Source organism: Phacochoerus africanus, chromosome 2 (genome assembly GCF_016906955.1).
Source record: "Phacochoerus africanus isolate WHEZ1 chromosome 2, ROS_Pafr_v1, whole genome shotgun sequence".
Lineage (NCBI taxonomy): Eukaryota > Metazoa > Chordata > Mammalia > Artiodactyla > Suidae > Phacochoerus > Phacochoerus africanus.
The window spans coordinates 271,734,827-271,758,777 of record NC_062545.1 but is presented as its reverse complement, the minus strand read 5'-3'; the positions used below and the strand labels follow the sequence as shown (position 1 = coordinate 271,758,777).

General features: G+C 45.3%; 1 protein-coding gene across 2 annotated transcripts in view; it reads right to left on the bottom strand.

The window, feature by feature from the left end:
* The window catches only part of STXBP1 (syntaxin binding protein 1), a 74,916-nt gene extending 53,126 nt beyond the window's left edge, over window positions 1-21,790 (bottom strand). The window contains exon 1 of one of the 2 annotated variants that reach the window (XM_047768463.1): window positions 21,579-21,790. In XM_047768463.1, the coding sequence (XP_047624419.1) occupies window positions 21,579-21,615 (37 nt within the window). In that variant the 5' untranslated portion in view covers window positions 21,616-21,790. The remainder of the gene's footprint in view (window positions 1-21,578) is intronic. The other variant, XM_047768464.1, reaches the window with a different exon arrangement.
* Between the last annotated feature and the right edge of the window lie 2,161 nt (window positions 21,791-23,951).

The following is a 23,951-nucleotide window of genomic DNA, read 5'->3' as shown; positions in this document are numbered from 1 at the left end:
TTTTCCCTACCAAACTTTTACAAAGTTCCCGTGTAGATTGTTTTTTCTTTTCTGCTTAAATCACCTAGAGCAGAGGCAATTCTCTCTGGCTGTCTACTTGTATCAAAATGTATACTGGGAGTTCCCGTCGTGGTGCAGTGGTTAACGAATCCGACTAGGAACCATGAGGTTGCGGGTTCGGTCCCTGCCCTTGCTCAGTGGGTTAACGATCCGGCGTTGCCGTGAGCTGTGGTGTAGGTTGCAGACTCGGCTCGGATCCCGCGTTGCTGTGGCTCTGGCGTAGGCCGGTGGCTACAGCTCCGATTCAACCCCTAGCCTGGGAACCTCCATATGCCGCGGGAGCGGCCCAAGAAATAGCAACAACAACAACAACAAAAAAGACAAAAAAAAAATTGTATACTGTACAAAAATGTATAGGCGGGCTACCCTCGCCCCCTCCCTATTCACCTAGGCATTATTTGAACATCGCCCTCAGAGTATGAGTTGGTTCTGTGCTGGGACAGTGGTCTTTGCCCAGACTTCTGCTAAAGGATGCGTGTGGGGTTGAACTGACTGGTCACGTTTCTCCCTCCAAATTGTATAATTGAGTAAAAGCTTCTGAGCCAGAGACCAGTCCACTGAGGATGTATACTGGGGTCTAGGAGGAGATACCCGGTATTAGAAGGGACCCCGGGAGCTCCCATCATGGCTCAGAGGAAGCGAATCTGACTAGCATCCATGAGGACGCAGGTTCGATCCCTGGCCTCGCTTGGTGGTCTAAGGATCCAGCACTGCTGTGAGCTGTGGTGTAGATTGCAGAGGTGGCTTGGATCCCGGGTTGCTATGCTGAGGTGTAGGCTGGCAGCTGCAGCTCTGATTGAACCCCTGGCCTGGGAACTTCCATATGCCATGGGCGCGGCCCTAAAAAGACAAAACAATCAAAAGAAGTGACCCTGGGTTTCACTTGATTTCCTACTTCAAAGCAAATTCAGAATGAAATAGCTGAACGTAGGATGTTCCAAATACTTTTTAAACCTGTTTCTGTTTAATCAGGCTTTTGTTTGCTGCTCAGACGGGGAGCCCAAGGACTTCAGCAGACTATTTCCATTCTCCTTTCAGAAAGAAAGAAAATAAAAGTGGCCCCCAAAGCCAGTGGTTTTGCTTTACTAAGAAACTTGGGTGTGGAGGTCCCTAGCCTCCGGCTGGTGGCCACTCCCTTCTCTTCTTCCTGGAATGCAGTTCTTTTGAAAGAGAAAGTCTTATTTTAAAATTCTGAGTCTCATTTTCTACAATAGATGTGTGGTAACTGACTTGGCAGGATGCAGCAGTCGGGAACACTAAAAACCCACCAAAAGTACATGGATGAATCCTCAACTGTTTCAGAAACTGGCAGTGCCAGGTACCTATGGAACTTAAAAGAGTGGGGGAAAAAAAAAAAAAAACGAAAAGAAAACCTCCAGCATGGGAGAAAATATTTGTAAACAATGCCACGGACAAGGGCTTAATCAGGAAAATATACAAACATCGCATACGACTCAACAACAAAAAAACAAACCACCTAATTAAAAAATGGGCAGAAGACCTAAACAGACATTTCTCCCAAGAAGACATACAGAGGGCCAGTAGGCAATGGAAAAGATGCTTAACTCTGCTAATGGTTAGAGAAATGCAAATCAAAGCTACAACGAGGTACCACCTTACCCTGGTCAGAATGGCTGTCGCTAAAAAGTCTACAAATAATACATGCTGGAGAGGGTGTAGAGAAAAGGGAACCTTCCTACATTGTCGGTGGGGATGTAAGTGCAACCATCAGGAAAAACAGTATGGAGGCTCTTCAGAAAACTAAAACTACAATTACCACCTGATCCAGCAATCTCACTCCTGGGTATATATCTGGACAAAACTATAATTCAAAAAGATACACGCATCCCTATGTTCACAGAAGCACTACTCACAGTAGCCAAGACATGGAAACATCCTAAATGTCCATTGACAGACGAATGAATGAAGTATATACAATGTGGTACGTATATACAATGGAATACTACTTAGCCATACAAAAGAAGGAAGTAGTGCCATTCGCAGCAACATGGATGCAACTAGAGATTCTCATACTAAGTGAAGTTAAGTCCAGAAGTAAGACAAATATCAGATGATATCACTCATATGTGGAATCTAAAATACGGCACAAAGGCTGTGCTGTATAGCAGAATAGGGAGGTAGGAAAAAAGAAAATTAAAAAGAGCTATTAGAAAAATTTTAAAGAACATGAGAGCAGAAATTTAAAATTAAATAGGAGCGAAAAGTAAGAAATAACAAGTGTTGGCGAGGATGTGGAGAAAAAGAAACACTCACTCTTGGTAGGAGTATAAATCAGTGCAGCCACTATGGAAAGCAGTATGGAGAATCCTCAAAATAATTATTTAATATTACTTTAATTTTAATTAACTTATAAATTAATATTTGATATTAAGACCAGAACTACTAGGAGTTCTCTTGTGGCACAGTGAGTGAAGGATCTGGCATTGTCACCGCAGCAGCTTGGGTCACTGTTGTGGCACAGGAACAATCCCTGGCCCAAGAACTTCCACATGTCACAGGCGCAGCCACAAAAAAAAAAAAAAAAGAATAGAACTACCATCTGATCCAGTTATCCCACTTCTGGGTATCTACCCAAAGGCTACAAAAACACGAATTTGAGAAGATACACACTCCCCCCAAGTTCATAGCAGCATTTTTTACAATAGGCAAGAGAGAGAAACAACCTAATATACATACAACAGAATACTACTCAGCTGCAACAAAAAATGAAATCTTAGAGTTCCCATAGTGGTGCAGTGGTTAACTAATCCCACTAGGAACCATGAGGTTGCGGGTTCAATCCCTGGCCTTGCTCAGTGGGTTAAGGATCTGGTGTTGCCATGAGCTATGGTGTAGGTCACAGATGCGGCTTGGACCCCGTGTTGCTGTGGCTGTGGTGTAGGCCGGTGGCTACAGCTCCGATTAGACCCCTAGCCTGGGAACCTCCATATGCTATGGGAAGCGGCTCTAGAAAAGGGAAAACCCCCCCCCAAAAAAAAGAAAGAAATCTTGCCATTTGTGACAACATGGAAGGAACGTGAGGGGATGGTGCTAAGTGAAGAAAAATCAGATGGAAAATGACAAATACCATATGATTTCACTCATACGAAGAATATAAAAAACAGACTAACGAACCAAACAAAAACAAACATGTAGATACAGAGAAGAGAGTAGTGGTTCGCAGAGGGGCAGGGCTGGGGAGGGCTGGGGGGCCACATGGGTAAAGGGAAGCACCTGTAGGGTAACAGATGGAAACTAGAGGTTTGGTGGTGGGCACGCTGTGGGGGACACAGAAGTAGAAACACAATGCTGCACATACGAAATTTATATAATGCTATAAACCAATGTTACCACAATAAAAAAAATTCTTAAAAATTCAGGGATGGGAGTTCCCCTCGTGGCACAGTGGTTAACGAATCCGACTAGGAACCATGAGGTTGCGGGTTTGATCCCTGGCCTTGCTCAGTGGGTTTAGGAGCTGGCGCTGCTGTGAGCTGTGGTGTAGGTTGCAGACGCAGCTCGGACCCTGCATTTCTGTGGCTATGGTGTAGGCCGGTGGCTACAGCTCCGATTAGACCCCTAGCCTAGGAACCTCCATATGCCTCGGGAGTGGCCCTAGAAAAGGCAAAAAAAAAGACCAAAAAAAAAAAAATCAAGGGTGAAGAAGAAGGCAACACAACAGACTTCTGGGTTGATAGGTGATTTGTTCACCAAGGGAGCAGGATTGATCATTTTTGGACATGTTGGTTGAAAGAACAGATAAATGAACAAAAATTAAATAGAAGGGTGGCAATATAATTTTGAGGAAATCTCCTGGGGCGGGGGGGGGGGAGAGCAAGGAGCCAAAGACAGAAATAACTAAAGAGAAAAGATAAGAAAACTAGAGGACCAGTCCAAGAGGGTCAACATCTGAATAGTAGAAATTCCATCCAGAGAAAACTGGGAAGAAATCACTGTGAAGTCACTTAAGAAGTGTTCCTGGGGGGAGGGAGTGGGAGGGATCCGGAGCTTGGGCTTATCAGACACAACTTCGAATAGATTTACAAGGAGATCCTGCTGAATAGCACTGAGAACTTTGTCTAGATACTCATGTTGCAACAGAAGAAAGGCTGGGGGAAAAATGTAATTGTAATGTATACATGTAAGGATAACCTGACCCCCTTGCTGTACAGTGGGAAAATAAAAAAAAAAAAAGAAGTGTTCCTGGAAGTAAACAGCCTAAGTTGCCAGACTGGAGGGGCACAGGGAATGTCCATCCAATGCGGCCCAGGAACTAAATTCAACCCACAGCCTGTTTCTGCACAGACCGTAAGATAAGAGCAGCCTTTACACTTTTAAAGGGCTGGGAAAATAAGAAGTGGCAGAGGTCACATATAGATCTCCAAAATTATTTTCGTGTAAGTTTTATTAAAGTGTAGTTAATTTACAAGGTTGTGATCATTTCTGCTTTACAACAAAGGGGCCAGTCGTAAAAAAACTAAAGTAGTTAAACGCATGGCCCTTTATAGAAAAAGTTTCCTGATCCTAGGCTTGCACAACGGATAAGAACAGGAAACTACCAAGGCAAACTGCTATGAAGGTCCAGAACGCTGGGGACAGAGTGAAAGTTTCAGAGGGGAAGATAAAAATGGGACACATATTAAAGATCAAGAATCCAAGGGCTTCAAATTTCTCACAGGCGACACTGGAAATTCAGATGACAGTGGAGCCAAGTTTTCAAAATTCTAAAGGCAAACAATTTCCAGTGTAGAATCCCATGGTCCTCTGAACCATCAATGAAGTATGGGGCTAAAAAGATATTTTCAGACATGCAAGGTCTCAGTATAATTATCTTCCTTTTCTCAAAAGTTCCTGGGAGAGAGAGCGCCGCCAAAACAGGAGCGCGTAAACCAAGAAAGGAAGACACAAAATACAGGAGACAGGACGATTCCAAACGAGAGGTGAGAAAAATCCCAGGAGGATGTGAGTGGAAGTCCAGGGTAATGGTGGTACAGTGGAGGAAAATCACCAGTCTCTGCAGGAATGTGGCTTTATTTCTACCACCTGGTTACCATGGCCAGTGTTCTTCATTCTGTTGTGTAGAACCAGGTCTCCCTGGGGTATCATGTTGTGCAGTGCAGATCTGCTGCTGATAAATTCTTTCAACCTTTTTTTTTTTTAATGTCTGAAGGTGTTTATTTCGTTTTCTTGCTGTAGGATATATCCTCTGGGTATAAAATTCTAGGTTAATATCTTGTATCTTGTGGTCCTTTAAAGATAATTGCTCTGCTCTGCTGCTTCTAGCTTACATTGTTTCTCACAAGAAATCTGCTGCCATCCTTATCTCTGTTTTGTATGTAATGTATCTTTGCTCTCTAGTGAAACACTTTTCTTTCTTTTTTTTTTTCTTTTTAGGGTCTCACCTGGGGCATAAGCAAGTTTCCAATCAGAACTACAACTGCCAGCCTACACCTCAGCCACAGCAAAGCCAGATCTGAGCCGAGTATGTGACCTACATCACAGCTCATGGCAACACTGGATCTTTAACCCACTGAGCAAGGCCAGGGAATGAACCCACATCCTCGTGGATACTGGTCAGATTCATAACGCACTGAGCCACAATGGGAAATCCAACATTTTTCTTTTTATCACTGCTTTTAAGCAATTTTGGTTATGATGTACCTTGGTGGAGATTTCTTCATGTTGCTTATGGGGTTCATTGAACTTCTTGGATCTGAGAGTTTATAGTTTATATCAAACTTGGGGGGTTCAGCTAATATTTCTTCAAATATTGTTTCTGACCCCCTCATTCTTTTCACCTTTATATATATTAGGCTCCCTGAAATTGCCCCAAAGCTTGCTGATACTCTTGTTTTTTCCACTCATTTTTTTCTGTTTTACTTTGAAGAGTTTCAATTCCTTTAACTTCAAGTTCACTAATTTTTTTCCTCCTGCAAGGTCTAACCCTAACCCTCCCCTTTAGTTAAAAGCACTTGTGTAAAGAGAGAAAAACAAAAATAGCAAGGGGTTAACAATTGTAAAACCTGGATAGAGGGTATGTGAGTAATCATTATACTATTTTTTCTGCTTCTCAGTATGTTGCATATTTTTTTTAATAAGGAATGGGGGAGGGCAGAGGAAGCATGAGTGTTCTCTAAGAGAGACTGACCAGATCTTTCCATCTCAATGAAAGCCCAAAAAACCTTATTGCGCTAATTTGAGTTTCAAAGTTCCTTAAAGGATAAGGTGACCTCCCCCCACCACCACCCGCACAAGATTATTGGAGGGAAAGCAAACCAGAAAACTCTCAGTGGCCACATGACTACCTCGTCTTCAAATCCCAAGCACTTTTATCTGAAATATGATGAGGTCTGTCGACTGAGGGATGCTCAGGGGTTGGCCTCCTCGTAGTCTATTGTTGAAAGCCTACAGTGTGACATTCACACGGAGCAGAGAAAGACTCTCGCTCTGCTCCAGTGTTTTATTTTCTTCAAATCCCCAGCAACTGGTACCGACAATATCGACGTGTTCAGAGACCAGGGAAAGGCCTCCTGGCTACAATGATTAGGAAGATGGGTGAAAGAGATTATGAGGGAAAAGGGTCAGCAAGCCTTCTTCACCCCATCACCCCCAGAGTCGGGGGCGAGTAGGAGCCCCTCTAAGCCGAAAGGGTCTTCCTTTGCCCGCTCAGCTGCCAAACAGAAGCAGCTTTGTTCCTACGGCCATTAAAGGAAGTTCATGAGGGTCACCTGCGGCGGGATTAGAATCGGCTGGAAAGTCCTGAGCTCCCTCTAAGCGCAGTATAAGCAGCCTTCCCCCCTCACTACTGTGACACTCCTAGTACTCACACCTGTCGTTGTGAAGCTATGCTGGCCTAGAACATGAAAACGATACAGAGTGTCCCCTACAGCCACCCAGAAGGAAAAGACTTGCCAATGCCATTCATCCAGCAGACGGACTAGTGCCACCTGACTTCCTGCTCCAGATGTGAGTCGGGACTAGACGATCCTACGAGTGATCCCAGTGCCAAGATGCCACCGTTTGATGGCATCCTGACACACCACACAACACTCCAATCCTCAGAGCCTTGCATTACAACTGACTACAGTCTCCTCACTTCTTCTTCAAAACTGTCCTGAACAATAAGGTTCAGACAGGCAAGACTGACTCTAAGACACAGGGGAAGCACCACAGCAAGAAGTCCTGAAGTTTCTGGCTGCCAAGCCCCCAGCTGGAGTGGAGACTCATTCCTTTAAAAAAAAAAAAAATTTATTTCTGGAGTTCCCATCGTGGTGCAGCAGAAATGAATCCGACTAGAAACCATGAGGTTGCAGGTTCGATCCCTGGCCTCGCTCAGTGGGTTAAGGATCTGGCGTTGCCATGAGCTGTGGTGTAGTTGCAGATGCGGCTCAGATCTGGCATGGCTGTGGTTGTGGTGTAGGCCGGCAGCTGCAGCTCAATTAGACCCCTAGCCTGGGAGACTCCATATGTCACGAGTATGGTCCTAAAAAAGCAAAAAAAAAAAAAAAAAAAGATTTATTTTATTTTGGCCTCACCCACGGCATGTGGAAGTCCCCAGGCCAGGGAATGAATCTGCACCACAGCAGTGCTAATGTCAGATCCTTAACCTGCTGAGCCACTGGGGAACCCGAGATTGATTCCTAGATGAAGATTCGGGGCTGCTGGCTCAGGCCTGCTTTGGGATGATTTGAGGATGGGCTCTGGGAGTCACAAAATCATAACCACTGCTCTGCTAGCTTCCTTTCCCATCCGATTCTCAAGCCCGCTGGCTATTCTTCCTTCACCCAGCTGTCAATGTCAGTGTCCCTCGGGGGTGAAGCCAGGCCCTCTTCCCACGGTGCACCCTCTCCTCTGCCATCTGGCCCCACTCCTACTCCTTCCAACACCTGCGGACACCCCGCCCCAATCTCCAGCCCAGGCTTTCAGCACGGCTGCCCTGAGACAGTCCACAGGCCTCCAAAAGCAGGTCTTCCCCAGGAAACCTGCTTCTTCTCCTTTCCTATCTCAGTGAACAGCCCGGCCTTCCCATCGGCTGCCCAAGGCAGGAAACCAGGAATCTTCCCCAGCTCCACCTATTCGTCCTCTGCACAGGATCAATCACCATAGCCTGACACGTCCACCTCCAAAGACGCCTTCAAGTCACCTTTCTTCTCTCCACCGGCCGCTCCTTCTCCGCCCCGGAGGAGGTCACCGTTCTCGCCACCACCAACTCCAGCCTGGACCGCCACAACAGCTCCTACCTGAACCCCCATCCCTCCTGCACACACCGACCAGCAACTTGACTCCTGAGCCACGTCCTGACCAGGTCTCTCCCCGACTCAAAACCATCAGCGGTGTCCCAGTGCTCCTGGAATAAAGATAAAGGTCCCGGAGTTCCCGTCCTGGCTCAGTGGGTTGTAAACCACTAGTATCCACGAGGATATGGGTGCGATCCCTGGCCTCGCTCAGTGGGTTAAGGATCCTGCATTGACATGAGCTGTGGTGTAGGTGGAAGATGCAGCTCGGATCCTGCCTTGCTGTGGCTGGGGCATAAAAAAAAAAAAGAAAGGAAAAAAAAAAAAAAAGGATAAACGTCCTTCGCGAGGACAGGAGCACCCAGGCACCTCTCCAACTCTCTCTGCACGCTCCCTCGGCCCCCCAGTTCCAGCCGGGCTGACCCTGTCCCACTTTCTTGCCAAGCTGGACATTACTCTCTGACTTACTCTCTGCAGGCCCAGCCCCGCCCTCCTCCTGACCAGCTCCTCCCCAGCCTCCAGGTCTCCCCAGCCTCCCTCACTCCCCAGGCCTTTGGGGGGCTCCACCCTGTGCTCCAACGTCATCACACGACAGTGCCTTCTCAGGGCACCTCCCCAGTGAATTACCTGTCTGTCTGAATCACACGTGGACCAGGTCTCCATACACACCATTACACGCCCTGAGCACAGCTTCCTGCACAGAGGAGAGCCTGCGTACGTATTGGTTAAATGAATAAAAAACACTTGCGCCCACGGAGTCCCCATCGTGGCACATCGGAAGCGAATCTGACTAGGAACCATGAGGTTTTGGGTTCGATCTCTGGCCTCGATCAGTGGGTTAAGGATCCGGCGTTGCAATGAGCTGCGGTGTAGGTTGCAGACACGGCTCGGATCTGGCGTGGCTGTGGCTCTGGCATAGGCCGGCAGCAACAGCTCCGATTAAACCCCTAGCCTGGGACCCTCCATATGCTGTGGGGGCAACCCCAGAAAAGACAAAAAAATAAAAATAAAATTTGTTTTTCTCTGCTTTTCTCCATATCTCTCTAAATGTTTTTGTTCCCAAGAATAAAACAGGCTTTCCTAGCACAGCAAGTACTTAATACCTCATTCACTTCCTAGAAGGTCACTTTGTAGGCCAAATAATTGGGAGACATTTAAAGTGAAATATCATAAATCAACTATAATAAAAAAAAAGTTTTAAATAAAGTGAAATAGCAATGGCATGTAAGAAACAGAAAGGAATACTGGAAATCTGCCTGGTGAGAGCTTGCAATTTGAGCCACTCGTAGTTACTCTTAGCTTGGAGCCCCAGAGACATCTATTAAGATCAGATCAGTGTCTATCAGAAGCAATTGCTTTGTTTTAACCAACACACGTTTTCCCAAAGAGCACTGAGTGGGCAACAGCTGGCTGTTATCTGGCGATTAGTAGATCCTGTGCCTGTCAAAACTATGAGTGATTGGATTCCTTAACACTTTCAAGGACTTATTCATAATGCTGAGCAGACCCTTAGCGCAATAATCATATATGGAAAATAACAACAATCTGTTATAGCAACTGTTTATTGTAATAACCCAAGCAATTATTTTGAATGATTATTATTATTTTGCTTTTTAGGGCTGCACCTGCGGCATATGGAAGTTCCCAGGCTAGGGGTCCAATTGGAGCTGCAGCTGCCAGCCTACGCCACAGCCACAGCCATGTGGGATCCAAGCCACGTCTGCAACCTACACCACAGCTCACGGCAACACCGGGTCCTTAGCCCACAGAGCAAGGGCAGGGATGGAACCCGCATCATCATGGTTCCTAGTCAGATTCATTTCTGCTGCACCACAACGGGAACTCCCTGAATCATTTTTTAATGCAAGCCTTGAAAGAATTCTGTGATGCTGGGATTAGAATTCTCAATTGAAAAAAGAGGTTAAATAACAAGTCCAGATCACCCAGCCATGATCTGAGACTGTCAGTTGGATGTTGTGACTCCTAGTCCAGAATGCTTTCTGCGCCGCAACACTGCTTCTTGCTGATTTACAAAGACATTTTTTAATTGGGAAAAAAAAAAAAAAAAAAGCATGGGGGGAAAAAACACATAAAACTCATACTTGCTGAAATTAAAATGAAGTCTTGGCTATCTCACCCTAACTTTAGCTGCAACAGCCCTGCACAGAAGCAACTGATCAAAGCAATCGTATTAAGAGGATCGTGTTGGGGATTCCCCGAGCCCTTCTTGCAGAGGAGAGCCACAGGACTGGGGTTCCAGATTTATGGCTGCTGAGTTGCCAGTGATAACTATAAAATTTGGCCTGACTACTCCACTAAAGAAAATATTCATTAGCTGCCAAACACCTGTTTGTCTAAGAGGTGCTGTGTGCCAAAAACACCCAAGGGAAAATCTTTTAGTGCACATTCCAAAAGCCCTTTTTGGGAGTTCCCGTCGTGGCACCACAGAAACCAATCCAACTAGGAACTATGAGGTTTCGGGTTCGATCCCTGGCCTCACTCAGTGGGTTAAGGAGCCGGCGTTGCCATGAGGTGTGGTATAGATCGCAGATGCAGCTCAGACCTGGCATTGCTGTGGCTGTGGTGTAGGCCAGCAGCTACAGCTCCGATTAGACCCCTAGTCTGGGAACTTCCATATGCTACAGGTGTGGCCTGAAAAAGACCAAAAAAAAAAAAAAAAAAGCCAAAAGCCCTTTTTGGATCCTGTGGCCATTATGCTCTCTGACATCTGATGGGTACCACATGGATCATACCTGAGTCCAAAACCGCTTCTTATGGAAATATAACCCCAAATTAAACTACTTATTACTCCATCAGAAGAGTGACATCTAGTCCAAAACAAAGAAGACTACATTTAGAAATAAATGGCAAGAATACTGCATATTAAGAACTATGATGGGGGGTAGGGGCAGCCTAGGGGATTCAACCAAAGCTGTACTCAAAGGAAAATTCATATCTTTCAATGCTTTTATTAGGGAAAAAAATTAACCAGGGATTTGATTCAAGAAATTAGAATAAGAACACATACATACACACTACAGAAGGAAGGAATTAATTTTTTTTAAAAAGATAATTAAAATAGACAAATCTCTAGCAGGTATTTCCATAAATAATAACAACAAGGTAGAATGGAAAAAGAGATCACAAAAACTGATGGAGAAGTTTTTTTTTTTTTTTTTTTTGCTTTTCAGGACCACACCCACAGCATATGTAAGTTCCCAGGCTAGGGCTCTAATCAGAGATATAGCTGCTGGCCTACACCATAGCTCACAGCAACACCAGATCATTAACCCACTGAGTGAGGTCAGGGATCAAACCCATATCCTCATGGATGCTAGCTGGATTTGTTTCTGCTTCACCACAACAGGAACACCTGATTTTTTTTCCCTAGGGCCGCACCCGAGCACATGGAAGTTCCTAGGCTAGGGGTCTAATTGGAGCTGTAGCCGACGGCATATGCCAGAGCCACAGTAACACGGGATCCGAGCCTCATCTGCAACCTACACCACAGCTCATGGCAATGCCGGATCGTTAACCCACTGAGCAAGGCCAGGGACTGAACCCACAACCTCATGGTTTGGGTCAGATTCATTAACCACTAAGCCACGATGGGAACTCCCTGATATTTTTTTAAATTACAGAACTTTAAAGTTAATAAATTTGAAAAATTTAAGTAGAAAGGCCTATTTTATGTATCTATTTATTTTTTGGCCACTGCTATGGCATGTGGAAGTTCCTGAGTCAGGGATCGAACCCACACCACAGCAGTGGCCTGAGCCACTGCAATGACAATGCTGGATCCTTAACCTGCCGCACCACAAGGGGACTCCCTGAAAGGTCTATTTTATAAGAAAATAGAGACCGGAGTTCCTGTCGTGGTGCAGTGGTTAATGAATCTGACTAGGAACCATGAGGTTGCCAGTTTGATTCCTGGCCTCACTCAGTGGGTCAAGGATCCGCCGTTGCCATGAACTGTGGTATAGGTTGCAGATGCAGCTCAGATCCCGTATTGCTGTGGCTGTGGTGTAGGCTGGCTGCAACAGCTCCAATTAGACCCCTAGCCTGGGACCCTCCACATGCCGCAGGAGTGGCCCAAGAAAAGGCAAAAAGACCAAAAAAAAAAAAAAAGAAAAAGAAAGAAAGAAAATAGAGACTGCCAAACAAGAAGAAGCAGAAAGCCTTAAAAAACAATTGGGACACAAATAAATTCAAAAGACTTTCAAATATTTATCCTCTTCCCCCTAGAAAGCAAGAAATTCAAATAGTTTTATGGATAAATCATTTCTAACATTCAGAGAATGATACATTGATGATATCTGACCCATTCTGAAACACACACAAAGATGAGAAGCTTCCCAATTCATTTAAGGGGAGAGAAATTCTGTTGCAGAAGATCTGAAAAAGATGAAAGAGAGAGAGGGAGAGAGGAGTAATAACACATACACAACATAGCCTTCAACTGTTCATTCCAAATATTTATTGGGAGTTCCCATCATGGTGCAGCAGAAACAAATCCAACTAGGAACCATGAGGTTGCAGGTTCGATGCCTGTCCTCGCTCAGTGGGTTAAGGATCCAGCATTGCTATGAGCTGTGGTGTAGGTCGCAGATGTGACTCAGATCTGGTATTGCTGTAGCTGTGGCATAGGCTAGTGGCTATGGTGCCAATTAGACCCCTAGCTTGGGACTCTCCATATGCCGCAGGTGCAGCCCTGAAAAGACAAACAAAACAAAACAAAAAAACCCCAAATATTCATTGAGTGCCCACTATGTACCAGCACTGTTCTGCATTCTGGGAACACGGCTGTGAACAAAACAATGTCTATGCTTTCATGGAGCTTTCATTTGGCCGGGATAAACAAACAAACCCGTTAGTATGAAATGTCCAATGTGACAATTCAGCATGGTGGGGGGATAATAAATTATGGAAGAAAGCAGAGGATATTTCCCATGTTATACAAAGATGTCAAAGGAGACCTCACTGGTGAGGTGGTATCTGACCAGAGACCAAAAGAATTAAGGGGATAAGCATGCAGGTAATTCCAAGATGCAAAGCCCCAAGGTGGGGATATACTTGGAATGATCAAAGAACAGCAAGGAGGCTCCAATACGAATGAATATAACTGCAAAAATAATAAGTAGAACTGAATAATACAGAAAATGAATAGTGCGCAGCTATCAAGTAAAGTTTATTTCAGAAATACAATGATTACTATATATTTCATTAATTCTATTACATTGTTAGATTAAATAGGACAAACTAGATGGTCATTTCTTTTTTTTCTTTTCTTTTCTTTTTTTTTTGTCTTTTTGTCTTTTCCAGGGCCGCACCTGCGGCATGTGGAGGTTCCCAGGCGAGGGGTCTAATCGGAGCTGTTGTTGCCAGCCTACACCACAGCCACAGCAACGGGGATCCAGGCTGCATCTGCCACATACACCACAGCTCATGGCAATGCCAGATTTTTAGCCCACTAAGTGAGGCCAGGGATCGAACCTGCAACCTCATGGTTCCTAGTTGGATTCATTTCCACTGTGCCACGATGGGAAATCCTAAACTGGTCAGATTTAAGTATAAACTTATCATTTATTGAAGCTTCCTACCTTTACACTTAAAAGGCAGAGTAAAAATAATAATTTCAAAAGAAAATAATATGTAGATTAAAATGTAAATTGGACAGCCTCATTTAAAACTGGGCAAAGGGCTTGTGTAGACATTTCTCCAAAGAAGATACACAATTGGCCAATAAGCATATGGAAAAAAAAAAAAAAAAGCTTAACATCACTAGCCATTAAGGAACTGCAAATCAAAACCACAATAGGATACCCCTCCACCCCACTAGGACGGCAATAATGAAAGACAATAACAAGTGCTGGTGAGGATATTATGGAACTGGAACCCTCACATACTGCTGGTGGGAATGTACAATGGTGCAGTCACTTAGGAAAACAGTTTGGAAGGTCCTCAGTAAGTTAAATTTAGAGTTACCATATGTCCTAGCAATTCTGTTCCTAGGCACCTACCCAAGAGAACGGAAAATACACTTTCAAAAACAATAAATGTAACATACATTCTTCTAATTCATGAACATAGTATAGCTCTTCGTGTATTTAAGCTTTGATATCTTTCATCAGCTTTTTCAGGTGCAGGTGTAGCTTTCAGCATGCAGCTCCAGAACGAACCCTTTTAGATTTCTACACAAGTATTTCATGGTTTGGTTCCACTGTAAGAGATACTATTTTACTTGTTTTTGTTTTTGTAAGGGATACTATTTCAGGTTTCAATTTCCAATTGTTTATTGCTAGTATATAAAAATACAATATGGTTTTGGAAATTGACTCCGTATCCTGCAATCTTGCTAAGTCAGGTGCAATTCTCTCTATCATAGGGCTCCTCCCTTGTTTGTGAAGCTAAGAAGTTTTATTTTCACATTGTAATACAGCAAAGAAACTAATATATTAAAATAAGTCAACGCCCTCCCCAACTAATCTATAGATTCAAGACAATTCCAAATAAAATCCCAGAAGGATTTTTTTTTTTGTCTTTTGTGGGCCACACCAGCAGCATATGGAGGATCCCAGGCTAGGGGTCTAATTGGAGCTGTAGCTGCCGGCCTACACCACAGCCACAGCAACGCCAGATCCAAGCAGTGTCTGAGACCTACACCACAGCACACAGCAACCTGGGATCCTTAACCCACTGAGTGAGGTCAGGGATCGAACCCACAGCGTCATGGTTCCTAGTCAGATTCGTTAACCACTGTGCCAGACGGGAACTGCGGAAGGATTTTTTAAAAATAGAAATTGACAAGCTCATTCTAAAATTTATATAGAAGAGCAAATGAACCAAAAGCACCAAAACAATTTTGAAAAAGAAAAACAAAGTTGGAGGACTCACAGTATCTGCTTTCCGGTCCTACTTTAAAGCGACAGTAGCAGAGTCAGAATGCGTGTCAGCGAAAGCACACATGCCGATCCATGAACCAAACAAGGAGTCAAGAAACAGACCCACCCAAAACAATGGTCAATTGATTTTCCACAAAAAGCAAAGACAATTCAATGGGGAAAAGGATAGTCTTGGCAACAAATGGTGCTGGAACAACTGTACACTCACAAACAAACAAAAAAGTATGTATACACCAAAAAATGCACCTTGATCATAACCCATAATATGGAAAAATTAACTCTAAGTGGATCAAAGACTAAATACAAAGCCTAAAACTATAAAAATTCTAGAGGAAAACACAGAAAATAAAAAGCATATAAACAGAAAATCTTTGTGAACGTGGCTTAGGCAAAGATTCCTTAGATAGGATAAAGTACAGTCCATAAAATAAAAAAATTAACAAATTGGACTCCATAAAAATCTCGAGCTTCTGCTAAAGAAAAATACTATTTTTTCTTTTTTTTTTTTTTGTCTTTTTCATGGCCGTGCCTGCGGCACATGGAGGTTCCCAGGCTAGGGGTCGAATCGGAGCTACAGCTACTGGCCTACACCACAGCCACAGCAATGTCAGATCCGAGCCGCATCTTCAACCTACACCACAGCTCACGGCAGTGCGGGATCCTTATCCCACTGAGCAAGGGCAGGGACCGAACCCACAACCTCATGGTTCCTAGTTGGATTCATTAACCACTGCGCCACGACGGGAACTCCAGGATTTTTAATTCATGTATCTGATGGACAGGTACCCAGCATGTGTGTATATATATATATATATATATATATAAAGACCTCTCAAAACTCAATAATAAGAAAACAGACAACAGACTATATATATATATATTTATATATATATATAAAGACCTCTCAAAACTCAATAATAAGAAAACAGACAACCCAATAAACCAATAAAAAAATACACAAAAGATTTGGACATTTCACCACAGAAGATATACAGATGGCAAATAAATACATAAAAAAGTGCTTTAAAAAGTTCTTTTCGTCATTAGAAAAATGCAAATTTAAATCACGAGATACCACTACGTACGAGAACGGCTAAAATTTTTAAAACTGACAATAAAGTCCTAATAAGGATGCTGGCAAAAATATAAAATGGAATAGCCACTTGGAAAAAACAATTTGACCGTTTCTTATAAAGTTAAACACATGCTTATCACACAAAACCATTAATCCCACTCCGAGGTATTTACCAATCCAAGTGATAAGTTCACAGAAAACCTGCGAATGCTTATGGACGCAGGCTAGAAGCCTCTGCAGTTGCCCCAGAGTGCAAATAACTCAAATGTGCTTCAGCTGGGGCAGAGAGAAACAAACTGTAGTACATTCCTGCAGCAGGAGAGCGGTCAGCAACCAGAAAGGATCAACTCTGGACACAGGTATCACGGCTGACTCTCAGCCGCATTACGCCAGGTTAAAGAAGGCACATTCAAAAAGCGACATCCTGTATGAGTCCACTGATAGGACCGCCTGGAAAAGGCAAAGCTATAGGGACAGAAAACAGTTTGGTGGTGGCCAGGAACTGGCTTTGGGAGAGCAGGGTGGCTAGAAAGGGGCAGCACAAGGGACTTTGGAGGGATGATGGCACTGTCGTGTATTTTTTTTTTAATGAATTTTATTGGCACATAGATGGCTTACAGTGTTGTGTTAGTTTCAAGCGCACAGCAAAGCAAATCATGTATTTTGATTACGGTAGTGGTTACATGACTGATGCAATGGCTGAAATTTGAAGAACTGTGCACTGAAAAGGGTAAATTTTACTTATGCAAATAATGTCTTAATTATAAAATGAAAAAACACAACATATATTTAATATATGTCAAAATATACTTACACTATGTGTATGCTAACCAAAGTCTCCTTTTTAAAAAAGTGTAAGAATGGGGAGTTCCCGCCGTGGCGCAGCGGAAACAAATCCAACTAGGAACCATGAGGTTGAGGGTTCAATTCCTGGCCTTGATCAGTGGGTTAAGGATCCAGCATTGCCATGAGCTATGGTGTCGGTTGCAGATGCGGCTTGGACCCCATGTTGCTGTGGCTGTGGTATAGGCCGGCAGGTGCAGCTCTGAGTCAACCCCTAGCCTGGAAACCTCCATATGCTGTGGGTGCGGCCCTGAAAAGCAAAAAAATAAGGGGAGGAATGAATGAAAACTGCTTCAATCTGGTTTGAAGACACATCTGACACATTCTATGACTCACAGCCCCATCTGAAAAAGGTATGTATTTAATGGACAAATTGAAATGACATTCTTTTCCAAAAGAATGTGACTCTTATAAACCAACATGAGGAGAAACTGCTAACAGCTAGGAAAGCAAGAAAAACAGTACATTTTGTAATCCTTGCATCTTTGAAACATACTGACAAAACTTCAGGGAATAAGAGTAAATTGTGGATTACAACAGGGATTTACATAATTGAGACATCATCCATCAACACAAAATAGATATAAAATGCCACCACAAAAAAAAAAGAAAAGAGAAGAAAATTCTCCTCTCTCTTACAATCTCTTTGCAAAGTAGAGAGCAGGGGAAAAAAAAAAAACCCTACATTTTATAGAAAGAAAGGGAAACTAGTAAATAAATGAGTAGAACTGGAGATAGAAGTTGGGTCAGGTTAACGAATCATCCATAGGTTCTTCAGGTCTATCCTTCCATTTTCTAGCTCATTTGCCTCTCTTTCAAGAAGTTTACCTAAGGAGTTCCCGTTGTCGTGGCTCAGTGGTTAGTGGTCAAGGAATCCGACTAGGAACCGTGAGGTTGCAGGTTTGATCCCTGGCCTTGCTCAGTGGGTTAAGGATCCAGCGTTGCTGTGGCTGTGGTGTAGGCCGGCATAAGCTACAGCTCCGATTCAGCTCCCATTCGACCCCTAGCCTGGGAACCTCCATATGCCATGGGAGAGGCTCAAGAAATGGCAAAAAGATTAAAAAAAAAAAAAAAGTTTATCTAAGACTCCACTTTCTCCCCGAAAAACCCACCCCACAGGATGCAGGGACTCCACCTCTCCTTGAAACACTCTAACCCTTTTACTGACCTTCTCCGTGGATCTTTTTGTTTGTGTTTTTGTTTTTGTTTTCTTTTTTTGTGGGTCTTTTCATAGCAATACTATTGACTGTGGTCAAGGACCGTGCTAGCCACTACACCTGCATGACCTCATTTAAGACTCAGCGAACCCCACAAGGTGCGTGCTATTATTACCCACTTTACAGATGAAGAAGAAATTGAGGCACAAAAGGGCTTCATTATTTGCCACAGTCACACAGCTCACCATGGTGGATCAAAATTTCACCCCGGAGCCCATTCTCTGAATCACTGCACATAAGATGAAATCATTTGTCCAACATTTGGAGGACGAAGCACTAACTCTCACACTAACCACCAACATAAGAATGAAACAAAGCCCTATTTTCCCCTGATGGAGCTACTGGTCTGAGTGAGACCAGCCCGTAGGAGTGCAATACACCCATTATACCCTGGGGGTGTCAGGGGAGTGACAGGGAGAGCATCTCTGGACTGTCTGTGTCTGTCACAACAGGGTGAGACTGTCCCCTATTTGAGTCGTCCCTGTAACCCCCATAATTCCTACCAGGCTCTGAGCAGACATTTGTTGAATCAACAGCTAACACTGTTCTCTGCTTTTGTTGTGTCTGTACCTACTGCCACTCTAAAACTCAACTCAGGAAGATGTGACAGGAAGCCCCAAATGACATTTATCTTGCTCTTAATCATATCCTTAATAACACTGATTCACTCAGTGAATATTTATTAGCTGCCAACTATGACCAGCCACCGTTTTCAGTATGGGATACGGGGGTGCACATAACAGATAAAGACCATGCCCTCTCAAAAGCAACAATCGAGTGGATGAAACAATCAAACGAGGACCAAAAAGGCCCTAACAAAAACCCTCAAGACCAAAAAACTAGACCAAATCACTTCAGATGATTTTAAGTGCTATGAAGACGATAAAATGAGAGAATCTGATAAACAGTGACTAGGAGGTGTTATTTTAGAGTGGGAAGGCCAGGCTGTGAAGGTGACACTTAAACTGGTGTGCTTGGTTTAAAAAAAAAAAAATCTTTATTTCGCTTTTATTTTTAGAGAAAAAAGGCAAAGCTAGAAACCCCATCCAAAATTAGGAGTCAGAATTAACAGAATTCTTTATGTCACTGACAAAGAAGTGCAAAATTTTTTCCAAAATGTATACCAAACTCAGCTGTTATGGACATAAAATGTTGTTCCCACAGTCACCAATTTTATGTAGAACTGTTGTTTGTTTGTTTGTTTTTAGTTTGACCATATTACATATTCATTTCTTTCCAATACTTGCTTCTAAAAAAAGGTCCGGGGTTGGGGGGGGGGGAGCAGTTTACCTGCATAAACAAGGGTAATGGCAAAGGAAGCAAAAATGTGATCTCTCTAATACGTAGGGATTTTGTTTTAAAAGCACCTTATTCAAATACAACGTTTAAAAGAATGCAAAACACGTAACTTGACACATGCCATATTGCACAGTCCTTTAAAAAGGATATTGGAAGTAAATGGTATAGCTAGAACCATACAGAAAGTTATTTTTTTACCAATGTTGCAAAGACACCAGGTTTTCAAAAATTAATTAATACTGATTTTGGCAAGTCATTTCACTGCTCTGAGCCTCCATTTCTTCCCACGGGTAGAATGAGGGTGTTGACATTAGAGGATTCCCATGGGTCCTTCCAGTCCTAAAGGCTTGGATTTGCCTTTAAAAATAGAAGGTACGTGAATCAGAAGCTTTACTGCATGGAGAAGGCAGGTGTTAGAGTGGGCACTTTTTTAAAACCTGGTCATCTGGGCTCCCTTTGAATAACAATTTTCTTCTGATGTAATATGTCGGATAAGGTTGTACACATGGGAATATTTTCTATATATCAATGAAAAGAATAAGGAAGAAGAAACAATCATGACGCTCAAAAGCAACATTACAGTCAAAGACAGAGAGAGAGAGGAAGCGCTTTAATTGGAGAGAATCATTGCAAAGGAAACTGTAACTTCCACCATTTTTATTCCATTTTCTTTCTTATCCTCTCCTACAGAGAAAAGTCCAGTTTTAATTTTCTCTCGATTCCAAAAGAGGTAGCAAAAGCCAGAGCAGTCCTCTCTCATTTTTTTTTGTTTTGTTTGTTTGTTTTGTTAAAGAAACAGCCAAAGTATTGAGGAGGCACTATTGTCTACACGTATCACCAATCCTATTTAGCAGTGGGGACACCGTTTTCCAAACATTGCCACCGTCAGCCCTCACTCCGCTGCAGCCTGCAATTCGCCACCATCATCCATTTTTAAAAATCCATTTACGCTGAGCTTTGCGTCCAAACCCAGGCACCACCATATCCTCCCTACAACAGTGATTTGAAACTGCCCGAAACCAAGCACCAGCTAGGTCCTGCGACCAGGAGACTGCAGACTGCGGTGCTGGGCAGGGCCACTCCTCCCGCCGCACTCTAAAGCTTTGCTGGTCTCCGGGGTGATTTACGGCGGTTCAGGACCCTGATAAGACCCCGCCCTTGACGCCAAGATCCTGGATCTGGAGGAGTGAGGCGGCCTCAGCCCAGCAGTGCCAAGCCTTTGGAAAACAGGCTCCTCTCCAGCTGCCAGGAGTGGCCCGGGCTGGGCGAGCGGCGCGTCTGAGCCAGGGCGCGCGGAGCCGCTCCCAGGTGGGTCTCCGCAGCCGGGGACCGCAGCTCCGGCTCCCGGGAGGGGGGGGGGAAGAGGGAGGAGGACGCAGGCCTGGAGCTCGCTCGTCACGACTCCACAAGGAGGGTGGGAAAGTGGGAGGGACTGGAGACGGAAAAAGGAGTGGAATCAAAGAGCTTCGGGAATAAAGAAGGCCAGGAAAAGGAGAAGGGAAATGGGGGGGAAGGTAATGGGAGTGAAGCATGGGGTGCCGGGGAGGGTAATGGGCCGCAGGCGGTGAAGGGGCTTGGGATGGAGCGAGGGAGGTGGAGGTAAAGAGGAAGGAGAGGGATTGGGTGGAGGGGAGGGATGGGGCGAAGAGGCGAGGGGTGGGATGAAGGGTTAGGAGCAAGGCGATGAGGGGAGGGGTGGGGGAAAGGGGAGGAATGCGGGAAGCCGAGAGGGGGGAAGAAGGGAAGCGGGCGCGGGCCGCAGGAGGCCGGGAAGGACTTCCCTCCGAGGAGGGCGGCGCCGGAATAACGGGACCCTCCCAGCCAGGAGCCCCGGGCCGGGTCGGGCGCGCGGCCAGCAGAGGCCGGGGGACTGCGGGCAGGTTCGGCGCCCGGCTTCTCCCAGGCAGCCGTAGCGGCCGCCAGCGCGGAGGACCCCGACTCCACTTACTCTCTCCGACCACGGCTTTGAGGCCAATGGGGGCCATCGCGCTGCGCGAATCTCCGGGCTCCGAGCCTCCTCCCTAGACGCCCGCGGACACCGCCGCCTCCCGGGATCGGCGCGCTCCGCTGGCTGCAGCCCGCCTCCCGGCAGCCGCGCTCGGGATCGACTGACGCGCGGACTCGGCGCGGAGGCGCGGCGCGAGCCAGAGCGAGGCTGACGACCCGCCGGCGCGCGCTCGGGGGCGGGTCCGGCCGGGGGCAGGTCTAGCTCCAGCCGTGAGCGTCACCCGCGCGCCTCGGCCAATCGCACCGCGGCCCGGGGGCTCGGCCCCGCCCGCTGAGATGCGGCTGGATGCGAGGCGGTCCCCGGGTGGCGAGAGAGCCGCGCCGTCCCCCTAGCCTCACGCGCCACGCGCGCCCTAGCCAACGCGCGCTCCCGGGGAGCTGGATCCTAAGGGTCCCTCCGCACCTGAAACCCTGGCCAAAGGTTTTTGACTCGTTCCATCCTGCCTTTCCTCTTTCTGAGAGCCTCCCATTTTCCCCCTGCCCACGAAAGGAACTCAGAGGCTAGATCTCTTATTAGCAGTACCCATCCCAGCCACAACATAACGTGAGGTTTATTGACCCCAGCTTTGCCTGAGTACCCATATCCATAAATCCACCATTTACTGAGCTCTTATGTTTCAAACTCTATACCTTACATGCATCATATTATTAAATCCTCACAATAATTGGACATTGAATCTTCATTTTCAGATTAAAAAAAAAAAAAGGCTCAGGAACACCAGACTTGCTCTCAGGTTGTATACCATTAATTAGCAAAGATGTATTGTTACCCCACTGCTATATGTTCTAGGCATTGGAGCCCTAGCCACGTAAAAGAGAGACACCCATCCTAGCCTTTGGGCAACCAAGGTCTAGAAATATCTAGATCCCAAATCTAGTAGGAATGCGCTGTGAGATGACTCTGCTCACCGTCTCTTTCCTGGAATTCATCTTTACCAAAGCGGTCCCAGGTCAGTTTTTGATGGATTTTTTTTTTCGTCTTTTGTCTTTTTAGGGCCCCACCTGAGGCATATGGAGGTTCCCAGGCTAGGGGTCTAATCAGAGCCGTAGCCACCAGCCTACACCACAGCCACAGCAATACGGGATCTGAGCCGCATTTGCGACCTACAACTACATTTGCAATGCCAGATCCTTAACCCACCGAGCAAGGCTAGGGATCGAACCTGAAACCTCATGGTTCCTAGTCAGATTGGAACCTCATGGTTCCTAGTCACTGAGCCACGACGGGAACTCCTGCTGGATTTTATTGATGGAGGAGATCGTGGAAGATAAGTGCTTTGCTGGCGACAAAGGAAAGATCTAATTCTAGAATTTGAAAGATCTAATTCTAGTTATTTAATACTGAGCAACAACTAAAGAAGTTGAGGCCTAAAGGAGGACTTTCCCAAGGTCACATAGTGAACACTGGCCATACAGGGACAAGAGGCCACTTGTTCTAGTTCAGCCACCAGCCCCAGGGCACAAAGATCTGGCCATCTTCTCACCCTCACCTCAGTCTATCTCAACAGAAACTTCCTGTCACTTCCTAGGGCAGAAAAATGTTCATCTGTCATCTCTTCATGTGTAGGCTGTTTTTTACCCAACGAAGGTCCTAATAGCCTTGGGTTGCATTTGGAAAAGGAGGAGATCATTTGTAAATGTGAGGGGACCTAAGATGCCCTTGTGATCCCACACGATCCCTCCTTGTGACCCACTGGCACATATCAACAGAGACTGCCCTCAAGAGCTGGTATTCTAGGAGTTCCCTTCGTGGCACAGCGGAAAAGAATCCGACTGGGAACCATGAGGTTGCAGGTTCGATCCCTGGCCTCACTCAGTGGGTTAAGATCCAGCATTGCCATGAGCTGTGGTGTAGGTCACAGACGCAGCTCAGATCTCATGTTGCTGTGGCTGTGTAGGCCGGCAGCTATAGCTCCGATTTGACCCCTAGCCTGGGAATCTCCATATGCCCTGGGTGCTGCCCTTAAAAAAAAAAAAAAAGAGCTGGTATTCTAGCCGAGGAGACAGACAGGAATCAAGGAGTCCCACACAGCACTGAGTTACTGTTCCACTAAGTGCTGAAGCAGAAAGACAGGGGGCTGTAAGAGCCAATGACAGAGCACCTGATGGGATCAGGCAGGGTGCAGTCAGGGCAGGCTTCCTGAGATGAGTGAAAGGTAGCAACAGGGGTCTGGTAGAGTGTCCTAGGTAGATATACAGAAGGTGCAGAGACCAAGTGCTAAGAAAGAAGTTTGACTTTTCCATGAACAGAGAGGGGCTGGTGTGACCAGAGGGGAGAGTCTGAGGGACAGGGTGGGGAGGAAAACTCCTGGGA